This window comes from Anser anser, assembly GCF_964211835.1.
Source record: "Anser anser genome assembly, chromosome: 6".
Lineage (NCBI taxonomy): Eukaryota > Metazoa > Chordata > Aves > Anseriformes > Anatidae > Anser > Anser anser.
Window position 1 is genome coordinate 8,824,849 of NC_139726.1, and position 15,926 is coordinate 8,840,774.

The 15,926-nt window shown below is 36.6% G+C and overlaps 1 protein-coding gene across 14 annotated transcripts in view; it reads left to right on the forward strand.

Moving 5' to 3' along the window:
• DPP10 (dipeptidyl peptidase like 10) overlaps positions 1 to 15,926 on the forward strand; it is a 486,012-nt gene that overhangs the window by 461,109 nt on the left and 8,977 nt on the right. For all 14 annotated transcript variants that reach the window (XM_083841938.1, XM_083841936.1, XM_083841939.1 and 11 more), the window contains 6 exons: positions 195 to 242; positions 939 to 1,060; positions 4,787 to 4,834; positions 6,950 to 7,048; positions 7,157 to 7,226; positions 14,411 to 14,605. In XM_083841938.1, coding sequence (XP_083698064.1) covers positions 195 to 242; positions 939 to 1,060; positions 4,787 to 4,834; positions 6,950 to 7,048; positions 7,157 to 7,226; positions 14,411 to 14,605 — 582 coding nt within the window. The remainder of the gene's footprint in view (positions 1 to 194; positions 243 to 938; positions 1,061 to 4,786; positions 4,835 to 6,949; positions 7,049 to 7,156; positions 7,227 to 14,410; positions 14,606 to 15,926) is intronic.

Below are 15,926 nucleotides of genomic sequence, written 5' to 3' on the forward strand. Positions count from 1 at the left end.
ATGTTTATTGCTGTTTTGATATGAAATCATATAACATCTGAAATAACTATTCTGTATACAAAATTTTAATTTATTCTTGGGAGTTTCTAATGTAAAAAGAAATAATTGTAATTATGTCTTGCACCAATCTAAGCGTCACCCAGATCAGACTGTTTACCAAACTGAGTTTAACTTTCTTCGTCTTTTGGGTGCAGTTATTTCTTAAGCACTGAAGAATCTCCAAAAGGAAGACAGCTGCACAGGTAAGAAGTACATGTGGCTATGTTAACAGCATCTTCATCCCAAGCCACAAGTGCTAAACTGACATAATTGTTGCTTTGGGGGTTGGGTAGACTATGTAAAAATGAGTACACTTAAGCTGTAAGAAGGAAAGAATCAGAATTTTTCAAAACTAGAAAAGCTGATGATATTTTATGTTAAAAAAAAAAAGGAAACTATTTTCACAAAAAATGTTTTTACGCTTATGTCTTCACTGGCACTTTAAAACCATTGAAATAGCTGGACTAAAAGGCAATTATGTAATATGTCTGTGTTTTTAAAACTGATGAAAATCTTCCAAATACAGATAAAAAACAACAACAACAACAACAAAAAAACTTCTCCTTACGCAAACCTCAGTGCTTAAATCTGAAGTTAATGATGGTTTTCATGGTGTCCTGCTAATGTTGTTATTCCAGGGCACTGTTAGCTATTGAAACCCCAGTCTTGCTTTGGGTAGGTTTTGGATCCTATCCACATTGCCAAGTTTATAGAATGGTAATTCACTCAATCCTTTGAAAACAGTTTACATCATGCACAAACTAAGATGGTGATAGTTTGGCAGGTTTTGGGAGTGAAACAAATTCTGTCACTTTGAAAAGCTAATTCTTGGTTTATTGTATTTTATTCCAATGGAAAATGTTTCTGATGTTTTTTGTTTGTTTGTTTGTTTTTCCCAGCGTATCAACAGTGGGATCATTGAATCGTCAGTGCCTCTCGTGTAACTTCCTGAAAGACGAGTGCACATACTTCAGTGCAAAGTTTAGCCCCATGAATAGGCATTTTTTACTGCACTGTAAAGGTAGGTCAAATGCATAGCTTGTAATAATACTGTCTTTCCTTCTGAGTTAATGTATTCCTTTGAGAAGCACATTAGGCTGGAGTCTAACATTTAGCTCAGTAGTGGATTACTCAACGTTTTATACAGAGCTTATTGCAAAACAATAAGTAAGAATGTTCTGTGTAAAAGCTAAATAAACAAGTGATATCAGAAAGCTGCTTCAATCCTAGTAAAGGACATTGACTTTTAAATTCACCCTGAATAAAAATCCTTTACAAAAAATATGGGATTTTATAGTGATGGCACTGTGGTTCATAACAACGAGTGGACCAATTAACTTCATTATATTATGTATTGGGATTGATCTTCTGCAACTATAACTAGTTAAAAACAATGAGGGCCTTCTTACTATAACACTATGTCTATATAACACTGTAACACTATGTGTGTATGGATATATAGTATATATGTGTGTAGTATATCTATCTGTACTACTCATCTGTACATGCATGTATATATATATATGTGTGTGTGTGTATGTGTGTGTCTACCAAAAACGAGGTAAGGTTTAATCCACATTGACTGATCCTCTTTATCAACTGAATTGCAATAAATAACTTCTAGCTTTTTTTGCTAGGTGCATTCCAGTAGCACTAAATGGCACTAGTTCAGAGCTGGTACGTACAAACAGAAAACTAGAGCCATTCCACACCAAGAATTTTATAACCTACACCCAGGAAATAAACACTGATAAATAAGTGAGATTGTAAAAAGAGGTTCAGAAAAGCATGAGACAATCAATGATAAATTTATAGCTAGGCCTATCAACCTTGAAACTTGTAGTATTTTACAGACAATGTTCCCCTAGTACTTTTGCTCAACTAGCATCAGAATGAAAATAGTAGAACCCATCATCTGAAATACATGTGACTAGCCCATTCTATTCGCATGCATTTTTCTATTTCTTTTGCGACTATACATGGTTTTACACAAAAATAAATAAATAAAAAAATCTGCCTGCTTCAGAATTGAATCTATTTGAACAAACTATGAATATATATTGGCTAAAATAAGGTGTGTTTTTGTTGTTCTTTTTGTTTTTTGGTAGAAGTGCACCTATAATACATAGCTGATCATAAAAAATAAATATACCAACTGTATGGTTTATACATGGTTAAAGCTGCGGCAGAAGTTATGGAGCTAATCCTGAGGCCCTTATCTGAGTAAAGACAGCACCAGTAATGAGCTCCTCATTAAGCAGAGTTTTCCCTAGTGCTTGGCACAGTCCCTAGGGGGGGATGTCTCAGATTCCTGCAAGAAGAAGCACTGGTAAATTGGGAAGAGTTTTTTGCTCTGAGTCAGCAATGTCCTAGAGCCCAAAAACATAGCTTTTTTTTTTTTTTTTCCTTTTTGTAATTTTTAATTTGTACCTTTGGTATCAAACTGTGGATGCCAGTAGGAGCTTGCACATGAAATTCCTCACAAGTTCATGACTTCCAGTGACTATGGAGATTCCAACTCTTTGTTTGAGCTGGAAAGACCGCAGATCACCTCCCAGGTTAAACCTATACTTCACTGAGCTGCAACCAGTAGACTGCCCTAAGCTGTGGGTGATGGGCAGGGATGATAAAACAACATCATTTTTTTCTCCTACCTCTAACGTTAATGTGTATTAAGATTATTCAGAAGTCTTATCTTTTGTTGGCCAGTGCTTGACAGTTCTGGCAGCAGTGCAGCCCCCTTGTACAGCCACAGCTCTGTAAAATGCCTGTGATGGCGTGGATCTATGACACTATCATTGACAGCAACATTACCACAGAACTGCTTGCAAGTGTACAAGGTAAACTAACTGAGGAGACAGGTGACACCACATCTACGTGCATACACACTCATTTTCCAACAACAAAAAGCCTGTCTGAATTGTTGTGAAAGCAAGTCTACGCCAGAGATTCAAAAATCCATGGGGAACTCTGGACTGGTTTGATCTGTGCAAGTTTCTTCCTCCTTCTGTTTACCCATAAGCATATTTATTAGTATAATTTTTTCTTCTTAATTACCCTCAGCTAGATCTGTCTCAGTATACCGGTTGTATCCATCTCCAGAAGGTCTCCAGAGACACTCCTGAGTGAGGTGTTCATTTCTAGTCTGGTAGAAGGGGGACCAGCTCTCAGCCTCTCAGTCTTGGCAAGCATCACACTTTTTTTTTCTAACCTGCTTGTGGGTTTTTCCTTTAGCACTTCATAAACACTGACAGATGTTAGTCTCTCCATTCAAATAAGATAGGGAGTAATTCACAAAGGAAGTAATTGCTTAGTGTTAGTTATAGGAGGTCAGTGGCAAACCCGAGAGTGTGCTTAATTCCGATAAACTTTAATGCTTTGAATGATACAGTGCCTTTAACACAAGTCTTTCTCCTTTCTGATTGGCTTTGAATCTCCTTTAATGTCTTTATTTATTTATTTATGTATGTATTTATTTCAAAATCTGGCATCACCCCTCCATTTTTTTAGGATGATAAATAGAGATGGTCAGGAAAATGCCAGTGCTTTCCCCTCAAAAATGGCATGTTCTGAATAACTGTTTTTCTTAAAACGGAATTCAGGGCAAAACAACACATTTAAAAGAAGTAAAAAGGACTGGAAAAAAAAGTAAAATGAAGAAAAAAGGACAACTGAAGAAATTCTCTTCTTTAAAAGCTAAGGCAGAAAACTTTGATTTGTCAGCAATCTTCCTGTAGGATTTTTGTCAATATTCTCCCTTGAAGCAGAGAATTAAATTGATAAAAATCTTCAGTGGAGGCTGTCGGAGGCTGTGAATGGCATCATGCTATTTATTTCAGGTATTTAAGTTCCCTAGGCTTGTGCCACAATTAATTGAGGGAGACAACCTCCTCAGGATGACTCAAAACACATGAATTAAACTCTCCATGAACTGTTCTTAAGGTTTTTTTTTTTTTTTTTTTTTCTCCAGGGAATATATAAGGAGTTGAAAATCCTAATTTCAAAGGAGGGTCCATATCTTTATCTGCCATAGGGTTCTCAGGCATTTTGGATTTTCTGCATCATCCTTCCTAGCCCAGTAGTGACTACCTGCATGTAACTGAAGCTCTTGTCTTACTGAGATAAATCTAAATTTCCTCTGCACAAATTCCATGTTTGGGGGAGGTGGGGAGTGGGACAACTCATGAAGTAAGATTAAATTACATTACACCTAGATTTAACTGTGACATTGCTATTACAGAGCTGAGATACTAAAGGAGCTTCTTGAGCAGATAATTAAGTGAAATATGTGATAATTTTTCAACACCTCTGTAGTTTTTCCATAAAGAATATAAGTGGATATTATCATTAATTCAATTTCCCATCAACCTAAAGTTACAGCTTTGGAATGTCAAACTGCTATATTTTAGAAAGTGCGTTTAAGTGCCTCTAATTTTTATACTCTTCACTTGTTGCTAAACATGGAGATAAAAAGAAAAAAAAATCTCCTTCTAGGTGCAGGGATTAAGACTGCTTGTTGAAGATGCAGAATGCAGCCTCAGTTTCACACCGTTGGTCCTTGGCCTTAACCGTGTCCTTCCCAAGAGACACTGATGGAATTGCTGCTGTATTTTAAGTCAAGCATATGTACAGGGCTTGCGGGATCTGGCCTTACGAGGTTCCTTGTGTTCTCATTCTTTGTTATTTACTGAAATACCGAGCACTAACCACCCTATACTTCCTCTGTTTTTTCTTGTCTTCAAAACAGGCCCAGGCATTCCAGTTGTTAGTGTGCACAGTACGAGTAACAGTGAAAGTGAGTATTCCTTATGGAATAGGTATATTTCGTATTTGTCCTTGATTGATTTGGGGACCGTGGAGGAGGAGGGGAAGACGGTTGCAAGTAAATGAAAACTAACAGATGTGTCATTCATAAAAACTTATATTATTTACCTTTTAACAACATACACATCTGAAAATGATATGGACAGAAGGCAATCAAATGACTAAAACTTTCCCAGGCTTTTCAGATGCATTTTATACTAAGTGCTTATTTTTCACCTTCTATTTACACCTGAGTTAATTAGATGGCAGGTTGGTCTTCATCCCTTTCACTTTCTATGTAAATTATGCTGCCATTACTGCAGACCTTCATAGTTTTAGAGATGTTTTTTAGAGTTATAATCAAATTATCTTGAAGTAAAGTACAGTCCTTGGAGGATTGGTCATAAAATCTGACCTACATACAATGAACTTAGTCCTGCTCTTACATTTCTCAAATCAGACCAATTCCACTGACATTTTCAATGATGACGAATCCAAAAATAAGGCCTTTTTAGGAAGGTATTCAATACTTCTAATTTTGAAATTTTACTCATTACCTTCTGCATATTGACACCAAACCTATAGCCAGGTGTTTCCTGGCTGTTTGGGATACTTTGTAATAGAAGACTATCCTTGAGCAGCAGTTTTCCTCACTTAAGGTATTTCTCTAGTGCAGTAGAGGTAACAGCACTACCACCAGCTCCACTGTGGTTCCACATAGCATGAAGGTGTGGATTAGAGGAAAGGTTGAATCATTCCATTCAAATCTACTAGACCAATCCTTACCTGTCCCAATTTCATCCAATAGATTATCCCCAGAATTTTTCCCAGAATCCAAAAGTTATGTACTCTGCTTGCCTGTGTTCCTTTTGTCCTCGCCAGCCACAGATGACAACAACAGATGACCTAACCTTGCATGTTGAAGTAGCATACTAATCAATAGTATTGTGCTAGCAAGCATTAATTAATGTGTGCACTTCAGCTTTGTATTTTTTTTTAATGTCACTGTTGACAGTATTTGTAAATCTCAGTGCCGTGTCACACCAAGGGGAAGGAGTTTTATCCAACTCAGTAAGAGGTAGATACTGCTAAAGTAAAATTAATTGACTTCTGTAGAGCTACTCAATTCTGTGAAGGTACGCTTTGACTCTTTATTATTCGTATCTAAACTACTATTGATAGTGAATCATTGTTAAGAGATCTATGTAGAGCATCTTAAAAGAAATAAAGCAAGTCAGGATAAAGGGATGTTGTTTGCTGTAAAAATGAGAAAGCAAATAATAAGAGAGATAATTTATCTACAGTGTTTCAGTGCAAGATTAAATTATCCTCTTCAATTAATAAAACAATGATTATGGATTACTTCAATTATTTCATCCTCAGACTATAATTATACCATTTTGGTTGACTGCCCAGAAAAGGCATTCTCCTTAGACTGTCTCTTTTTGACCTAAGTGCAGGGTTTATTTTTTAATGAAAAATTTACATTTTGGATACAAGATTGTTAATTTGAGTGAAGACAAGAAAAAAAAAAAAAAGACTGATTGTTCTTCCATATGCAAAAGGATTGCTTCAAATCTGTCTGCAGCTTTAAGCCAAACTAAGTCTTACTCTTGGCTGAAGTGCAGAAGACAGAGAAGGACATGAAGTGATCAAGTAGAGCTGTAATGGCTAAATATTGACTTGGAATATGTAGCCTAGAGAAGTGTGCTTACTCGGGGCTTAGGATATTGCCCAGCAGACTAGCCTTTCCCCTGTGACAGCTGCTGTTAGTATTTGTCAGGGATACTACTATTCATGTTGGTCATCAGCGATTTCATTGTTAGTGCTTAACAAAAACAAAGCCTGCTGAAGCCAGAAATGAGAGTAGTTGTATATGTTCTGAATTAAAATGATTGATCTTGAATTGCAAAGCAGTTGCATTATATATATATGTGTGTATATATATATATTTTTTTTAAAAAAAACATTTAAAGAAGGAAATAATTTACAAGGGTTGTTACTGCACATTTGTGTCCTTTCCTGTAATTTTTTTGGAATATTGATTTCTCTTTGAATGATGGTTTTCTGTACCTCTCAGCTTGTTTTTTCTTGCTGTTTTCTACAGATTTTTATATTTTGGAGAATAACGCTCTGTTGAAAGAAGCTGTTTTGAAGAAAAAGAATTCCAGAACTGAAATTAAAATGCTTCACATTGAGGATTACGGTAAATTTGGCAAAATATTATTTTAACAAACCAAAAGCTTTCTTGAATTGTTACTGTTTTTCATCTGTGTAACTACCAGCCTTTAATGTCTTGCTCTTTTCTTAAAAGAACTCCCTTTACAGTTGTCACTGCCAAAAGATTTCACGGATCGAAACCAGTATGCCCTTCTATTAATAATGTAAGTATTTATATAGAATCATATAAAATAATAAAAAGTACTTCAGAGAAAACATATAATTCCATAATTAGAAAATGTATTTTTTCATTATGTAGGAAAATTGCCTCATGGATTTGAGTTGATAAATGAAAAGACTTGTTCTCAGGAAGATTTTGTTTTAGGCACCGTCTGGAAGAGATGCCTGTTGTTTTTTTTTTTTTGGATGGTGGTGGTGGTGGTGTTGATCTTGTCAAACCTAGTTTGACCACTAACAAATGGTGCCTTTCATATTGCTCAGCTACAGCTACTTTCTTGCTTACATTTTCAGCTGTGTTACAATTGTTATTGTATTCCAGTTGCTGAAAGTTTGAAAATGAATGCTTACCATTGTCCTAGGTAATAATGGTTTAATTGTGTATCAGTTTTGTTGGAAAGGAAATGTGATATAACATCTTGATCCAGGCTACATACACTTAGATGTATATAAAGAGAAGATAGACATTTAGAATAGTGAAGTGTTAAATACGAAGTGTTTTTTGAGGTCCATTTCAGCTGCAATTTGACAAGGGCTTATGAAGAAGAGAGGCAGGAAAGGAAGAAAGCTGATTAAAAGAGAATGTGAGTTTAAAAAGAAATTTACCTAATATATCTGTGCAGTCCAATTTAAATGCCTAGTTAGGTGTACAGGGGTTTCTGATTCTTTGTTTTCTAAGCTGGAGGGTAAATATGGCATGTAAGATCTAACATGCTGCAGTGATTGCTTCAGAGACTCTCAAGCCTCTGGTGAAGTTTCACCTTCCCCGAGTCATACATTTTGCCAGGATCTGGTTTGCTTATGTGGTCTCAGCTCTGTCTGCAGGGCTTTTGCACTAGTGGCCAGTTTCCCTCCTCTGAATAAAGTCCTTTTTTGATGGCTGAGGTTCATATTTTGACTGTAATTTCTGGTAGCAGCAAATGCTTCTGTGTAGTGTTCTGGTGCCCTCTGGATTGATAGGGTTACAATTCTAAGAAAAGTTGGAATAGAAAAAGGGAAGAAAGTTTGGTGTTATTCTCATAGTCACACAATAACAAATATATATATTTTTTCAAATCACTGAAAGCTGGTAGCCATATCAAAGGTGTATGACTATAATAAGGCTCCTACATTTATGAAAGGCACCTGCAGATAAATGTGGGCTCCCAAGATATGGCACCCAGGCTGCTGAGTGTTAAGGCTGAATCTTGGAAGGGAGCCTGTGTCAGTGGATTGTGGTCCCAGCATAAAACCCAGATGCAAATGCTGTACAGCTCCATGTTGTCATAAGCTCAACTTAATACCTAAGCCCTAAATATCCTGTACCCTTCATGGTAAGGATTTTGTGAAGATTCATCCAGTAGTAGTTGCAAAGCATGCTGCAGTGCTGAAATAGAAGATCATTGTATTGCCATGTTAAAATCTATGTTCATCTGTGTATGACCAGACTATCTAACAAATAGGTCTCATATAGAAGCCAGTTTTGTTGGTTAGAGCTGTTATTCTTCCTGGAATTGTGATGCATAGGCCATAAAATGCTAAATAGATTATAACACACTCTTTTTTTTTTTTTTTCCATTTGTTCTCCTAAACAACTTATACAATTCACACTTGGTTTCCTTCTGATATAATACATGCAGTGTAGCTATAGATTAGAGAGGTGTACAGTAATTGGTTGAAAATGTGATTATCATCTCTTTTCTATATAATTAACATCAAAGTTTAAATTCCAGATCCTTGATTTTCTCATTATGGTTCACCTTACTCATTAAAAAAGTATGATACACTCCTTAGTAACACATAGAAAATGATTAAGTAAAGATTCTGGCATTTAATCCGGGTAATAAAATGAGAGGTGATAATCATTCTTTATTTTTTCTTGAACATAATTAACCTCATTCCTTCAAAATCTTTAGGATAATGTATCTTAAATGTCAACATTTATTATTTAACACCATTTAAAATTGTCCAATATGTAGGTGGATATTGTAAAACCAAATCAGTGGAGAGTTTGTTCTGATTTTCAAGGGAAAGAAAGCAGCAGGGTACTCTCCAAAGTAACAGTGAATTGTCTTCAAGAGGTTTCTGTTTGTTTGTTTGTTTACTTGATGTTATATTTTGGTAATAAACAGGAATCACTTCATCTGTTACTGAAACAATGAAAGATTTAGGCCTTGCCCAAGCAATCAAATCTGTTTATGCCTCCAGTTAATACACTTTTGGGACTGATAGCATAAGACAAGACAGTAAGGTTGGAAGTGAAGGCTTTTTTACAGCTTCAGGAATAACTCATTTTATAAGACTAGCAGAAATGTAGAGAGGCATAATACAAATATTGGAAGATATTCGAGATGTGGGGTATAAGGCTTTATATATTGATAGTCATGTTGCGTACCTTTCAATTTTGTAAAGGATATTACTCGTTTTAACTGGCAGCTGTTGCAAGTGAAGAGTTGATGCTTGTCTACAAGGTGAAGCGTAAAGTACATGGTGAATTCCACTACTTTGGTTGCAAAATGCTTGCAAAGGAGGATGTACCTAAAAACATTTTTATTTGGCCAGTTCTTCCCCTGTGAGACAGCTGCAAAGTTTAATTTTTTGGGGATCCCTAAGTCACGTGAATGATTCACTAGTTGTTTTGCAGGCCATCCATCCAATGTCTTCGTTCTTCCTGTTTCTACCAATACAGAGCAGTATTTCACTACTCTCTTGTGCTTCTGTTACATCAAAGTCTGATTTTCTTTCCTCTCCTTTGAACTTCGTAACATTTCTCATGGCCCAAAGGGAGAATTCATTTAGCTGTAGGCTAAAAGAGGGACAGGCTGGAGTTTTACTCCAGCTGTTTCGTTTGCAGTAGTGGTCCCAGTGCTATGGGCCATAATCAGCCTTCTCAATCCCTTTCTCTTCACTCTTGTCCCCAAAAAGGACTTAGGAAATTTTTGAGCTAAGATCTGTCCTCCTTTAGCTTCCCCTGTCTTTTAGCTTCCTTCACTCCCTGCCCCCAGCAGTACACATCCTACAATGTGAATAAAATGCTTGTTAGATCTTTCTTAGAGAAAGACAACAGGAGATTCAAAACTTCACCTCCTTTTCTGGTAACACAAGACAGTATCACATCTCTTCTTAAAACTGTATTTTCAAAATCTTCAGCCTTGAGGGTCTGAGAAAGATATTTTAAGAATAACATTTTTTTTCTTATATTGTCTACTTCAGGCCTGCATATCACATGATTTTGCCCTAGTAATGGAGTAACTCCTGGTGATGTATTTTAATTTGTTTGGCCATATCTGCAGGGAGGAGTTATAAATATGCTAACAATTTCTAGTTGTAGTCTGGTATATCTTAAAAGCATATATGAATAGGGAGAAAATGTTTGGGATTTTCCGTTCTCAGTGTGTGAGGCTATTCAGGTTCCCTGATTTTTGACCAGTAATGGTGGGTGTGCTTGAAAGCTGAACAAGAGATGCCCATGAAATCTGAAAATGAATTGGATTTTTCCATTGTACTAGTTTTTGCAAACTGGCATCCTTCTCCCTCTCAGTTTCACCATAAGAAAGACTTTTGTCAGTGATATTTCTTTGTCTATAGTGGGTAGATTTTATCATCTGAGATGTAGTCTTTCTGATGTTTGCTATCAAGATGCCTTTTCCATATACTGTATCAAATCTACTGCATGGCAGAAATAGAAAGAGATGTACAGGAAATTAAGCAGTGATAATAGCAGTTATTTTCCACATATATTTTGAAATTGTTTTCCCCTCTGTTTGGTCAACTGTATAACTTCTAAAGTTCCAATTTACAATCTTCCCACTTAGTTTTAAAATGATGCAAAACCTGAAATAAATTTTGCTGCAGTCATGGTAGGAGATTGGCAGAGGAGTAGAACTCAGAGTACAGCAGCAACAGCCTCTCTGGTAACATTATATTATCCCCTGAAGGCTGTAACTCTAGTCATGAACAGAGACTTCAGTTAAAGCTTTTGGTTATAGAATCCAAAATAACAGATTCTTCTCTTTTCAGCAGTATATGAACTTATGATGAGCTGCCCCTTTTCCCAGACAGTCTGCAGTGTATGTGACTGCCTTGCAAGAAGCATACAAACTACCCACTAAGGTCAATGATATTGGTATATTATTGATGGCTCCTGTCTGTTTAAATGGTGCCTCAATGGTGAACTTCTGCAGTTTGCCCAAGTTGTCAGCAGTCGTGCTGCCACAGAGGACTCATAATCCAGGTGTAGTCACTGTTGAAGACACAAACTAGGCAGCTCTCAAGCTTCTAACTTTGAAAGTCAGGAGGAAAAAAAAAAAAGTGCAGGTGCTCTGACATACAAGAAGGAAAAAGAACCAGAAATTGTTAGGCATCTTCTTCATTTGAATCATTCTGCTCTTGTTGCTTGACTCTGAAGATGACAGGGATACTGCTCCTTAAGGAACCCCTGAGGGATGGCAAAGATGTAACTTTGCATATGCATTTTGGTGTTGGCTTTGATTTTGCTGTAGTACTTTGCTTCCCGTATGTCCATCCATAGTCAGGTGGGAAGAAGACTTCTGTGTTTCTATCACACACAAGCATAAACAGAATGGACTTTCACTCAGGCTTACCAGAGGGGTCATGAAATAAACCTATGAACAGGGTACCACTGAACAAAAGTGAATTGTAATTGGGCTGTAAGTAATGATGAGTGCAAAACAAAAACTGACCTTTGAGAAAGCTGGAATCCCAAGACAAACTTCACAAATCAGGCTGTACATCTGTTATTGCACTGCAGTAACAAACCTGCTTTGTTACAAAGCCCTCAGGGTGATGTCCAAACTTGCATAAAGGATTAATACCTTGCAGAAGCCTCTTTTAAGGGTAAAAGTGTGGCCTAAAAGGTGCATAGAATATATGCTGTCTCTCTGTGGAGAACAGAGTCACACCTCAGATAATCAGTATTATTTTAGAGTAGCAGCTGAAGAGTAAAGAGACCTTTTGATGCTAATGGGAATTTTGACATGGACCTCAATGGAAATGGCTTTAAATGCCTGTCACAGACTACTTACGTGGACATTCTTGAAATAAATTAGCCACTGGAAAATTGCTTCCAAAAGCAATATGTCAAACAACCCATCATGAAGGAGAGTGGTAGATGTGTTTAAAGTCTGAGCCTAAAAGTAGCCCAGCTATGCCCTCCAGAGAAGGAGCTTGGAAAAACATTGCTGTCAGTTCTCACCCACAGAAAATCTTACTGAAGTTCTGTCTAATGTTCTTTTTTTCAATAGAAGAAATTATCTGAGGGTGGCATTTTTCACTTAAAACCCTATTTTGGTTTAAAGCATCTTCTGGTACAGAAGAAAGCCTGCAAATGTCATGGTTCTTCCCCTTTTCCCAAGTGCCTAGATATATAACACATAAATGAGAACCCTATTTTTTTTGTTCTTAATTTAGGTGGGAGAGATGTGGGCTGATTCATGATAATTTCACTTGTGTGGGGTGCATTAAACTGTTTTAAAGATAACCAGACAGACAAGGATATTTCTGACAGATTTTCTTCTTTTGAAAAGTTAAAAGAGCTTTACTTTAAAAAATAAAAAATAAAAATGATTGGAGGCTTGAGGCTGCTGCTATTCTGCTATTGGAAATAGTGGTGGAAGCGCTGTGAAGCCATCTATGTCAATGTAGAGTGCTTCTGAAAACCTTGATCTGTACAATTACCATACATTTTAAAAGAAACTTTCTGCTCCTGCTCTTTTTACAAATAATAATGATTATATACTTCTGAAACTTGTGTCTTCTGCAGAGCTCACTCGACAGTCATTATTTCCAAATTCATTGTTCTGGATTGTTTGCAGTTATTGTAGTTGCGTGTAATCACAACTGAATGGTTAAGCAAACAAAAACCACTCTTCCTTTCTTTTTATAAAGCCATATATAAAATTGTTACATAGGATAATGATGAATCAAGCATAAAATATTTTGACTAACTCTACAACTAAGTAATGCAGATGATACATCAGCTATGTATTGCTGTAGGTAGGTCTTGCTGAATTTGAAAACATATGTATTCATCACATGCTTGCAAATTAATAGGGAGATTACCTTGAAGGTGATATATGCTATCCACAGCCAAAAAAAATACATATAAGACAGCAGTTATTGTACAAGATTTTTATCTCTCTTTCCTTCCCCCAGGTTTTTATAAGTCTCTGAAGCTAAGGGTTCTCTGGTGAAATAATCATTTCTGTCTTCATCTTTCTTTCACCTTAGACAGGATATTCCCACAGACACTGTCCAATCTAATTTCCATACAGCCAGCACAGACACTTTTACATTTTAATTTGTATTCAGCTGGCAGATGCAGCCTGCATAGAAGTATTTTGCATTTTGTAGAACTTCATGGTAGCCAGCTCTCTTATTCTGCGTTTATCTTGGGGAAGAAATAATGCCAAGCTTCCTTTTTAAAACTGGTATTTTTTTTTCTTTGGAAGGAAAATAGTATATTTGCCTTCAGTATAAAATGCTTATTGTTCCTCTAGACACTGCATTCTCCCATTCTTTTCCACCTTTTCTTCTGTAAAATACTTTTTTTTTTTTTTTAAAGTCATAAAATAAACTTATCATTCCTGCCTGCATCCATTTCTTGCTGTGAATTTGGATGGAGAAAATGTAATTTTCTCCAAAGTGTACTTTAGTCTTCTTTGTACCGTATTTCAGAAAATCCATTTGAGGATACAATAATGCAATTATTTCTTTTTGAAGATGGCAACCTTCTATATATAACGTATTATATAGCCTACAAAATCATACTCAAGGTACGGAATGAATATTCCTTTTTGTCTATTTAGTGCAACTTAACAAATTGTACATGAGCCTTCTCAGAACTGAAATAGCCATTAGTGATTGTATTTTTTTTTGTTCACTTTAACCTATAAGCAGCACTACATGCTTTGATTTTCTGTTTGTTTCTATAAAATATATTCAGCTATTGGCAACACCACAGCATAATGGTTTTAAAGTTATTTTGCTTACTGCTACTGCAGGTACAGCAGCACTAGCTAATGGGATAGTATCGATGGAAGGGACAGTAATTCAACAGGATTGCATAAACAACTGAATTCTGCCATCTAGGTTAATTAAAATATCAGAGAACAGCAAAGTGCATCACATTGTCAATAGTCTTCGTTTGTGTCTGGTGTGTTGGTATTTGCAGTGATGAAGCTCCAGGCAGCCAGTTGGTTACAGATAAGTTTCACATTGACTGGGACTCAGTGCTTGTCAACTCTGATAATGTCATCGTAGCTCGATTTGATGGCAGAGGGAGTGGATTTCAAGGCCTCAAGATCCTACAAGAAGTCCACCGATGCTTAGGATCAGTGGAAGTGAAGGACCAAATAGCAGCCGTAGAGTACGTATGTGCAAACTTTTCTTCTTTTACTCCTCTTCTACCTTGATGAAAAAACATTTTTGACTGAAACTGCCTAGAATGGTTTCTCTGCATAGTAAATAACATTAATATTTATTTTTTAACGCAGTTGCGAATATTGAAATAATAACCTTTTCATTACAAACAGCAAATTAAAGATCAAAGAGATGCTTGCTTTATATGCTGGTGCTTCTCTTTGGTAAAGCTGTCCTTCAGTGTGTCATATAAATATGCCATCTATGCTACTTTGTATTTGTGTATATTGCTTAGGAAAATTTCTTACAGCACAAATGGTAATGTTTAACCGCTTTTGTGTTATAAATTTTTAGGCCTATGTGATAGGATGCTGCTCTCATTTTCACCATGGAGTTTTCGAGTAATTTTACAATGCAAATGGAGTTACAATGTTGTAAATGAGAACAAAATCTGGGCAAATGCCTACTTATTTCTCATTTGTATTGTCGTTCTTTAACTGATACAAATCCACCAGCTGCATAAGAGGGTAGTCTCTCTGTAGATTAATCACACACAGCTTTGACAACCCTCTTTACTCAGGGTGCCAATATCCGATAGGCTAATATCAAGGTCTGGATGGACTCTTTCTAGGGACCTTCAAGGAAAGACAGGGGCAGACTTTCAGTTAGCTATGTTTTTTGTTTGTTTGTTTGTTTTCTTCTTCTTTGAAAGGGTTTAATGCTTCAACCTATGCATGAGTAGGTATCTGTGTATCTGTATCTGACATGACAGACCTGGGCACTGGGGCTCCTGGCATTTACAATGGTCAGGAATGGGCTACGTTGAGCAGAGCAATTCATCTTGCAAACATCCAAGTGACCCTTGCAAAAGGGCTGTCAGAAGCAGGCCACAAGCTGTGCTGTGAGATCTGAGCTCTCTGCTTAAATAATAAGTGGTTTAAACTCAATATCTGGCCTCTTTTTGGGTGCATTGCATGGGGAAAAGGGAGAGAGGAGGTGAGAGAAGGTACTGAAGCTGGGTTTGTCTCTTCAAAAGCAGTTGGATTTTAGCCTCAGGTTATTTTGTCTTTTCCATATAAAATTCACCATTGCTAATTAAATGCCCTGATGAGAGAATTAATTATTTGGATAATTACCAAGACTCAGGAAGTTGCAGTCATTTTACCTTCCTTTAACTGTCTGAAAACTAGGCAACTGGTCAAAGCCAGTCATTTAAGCTCTAGTTAATGGAAAATCCTGGCATTTCTGAAGGGTGGCTCTCCCCAGGCTGAGGGAAGTGCCTGACATGAGTGGGAAGAAAGGCTGTTCGAGAGCGCTCTTCTCTCTGA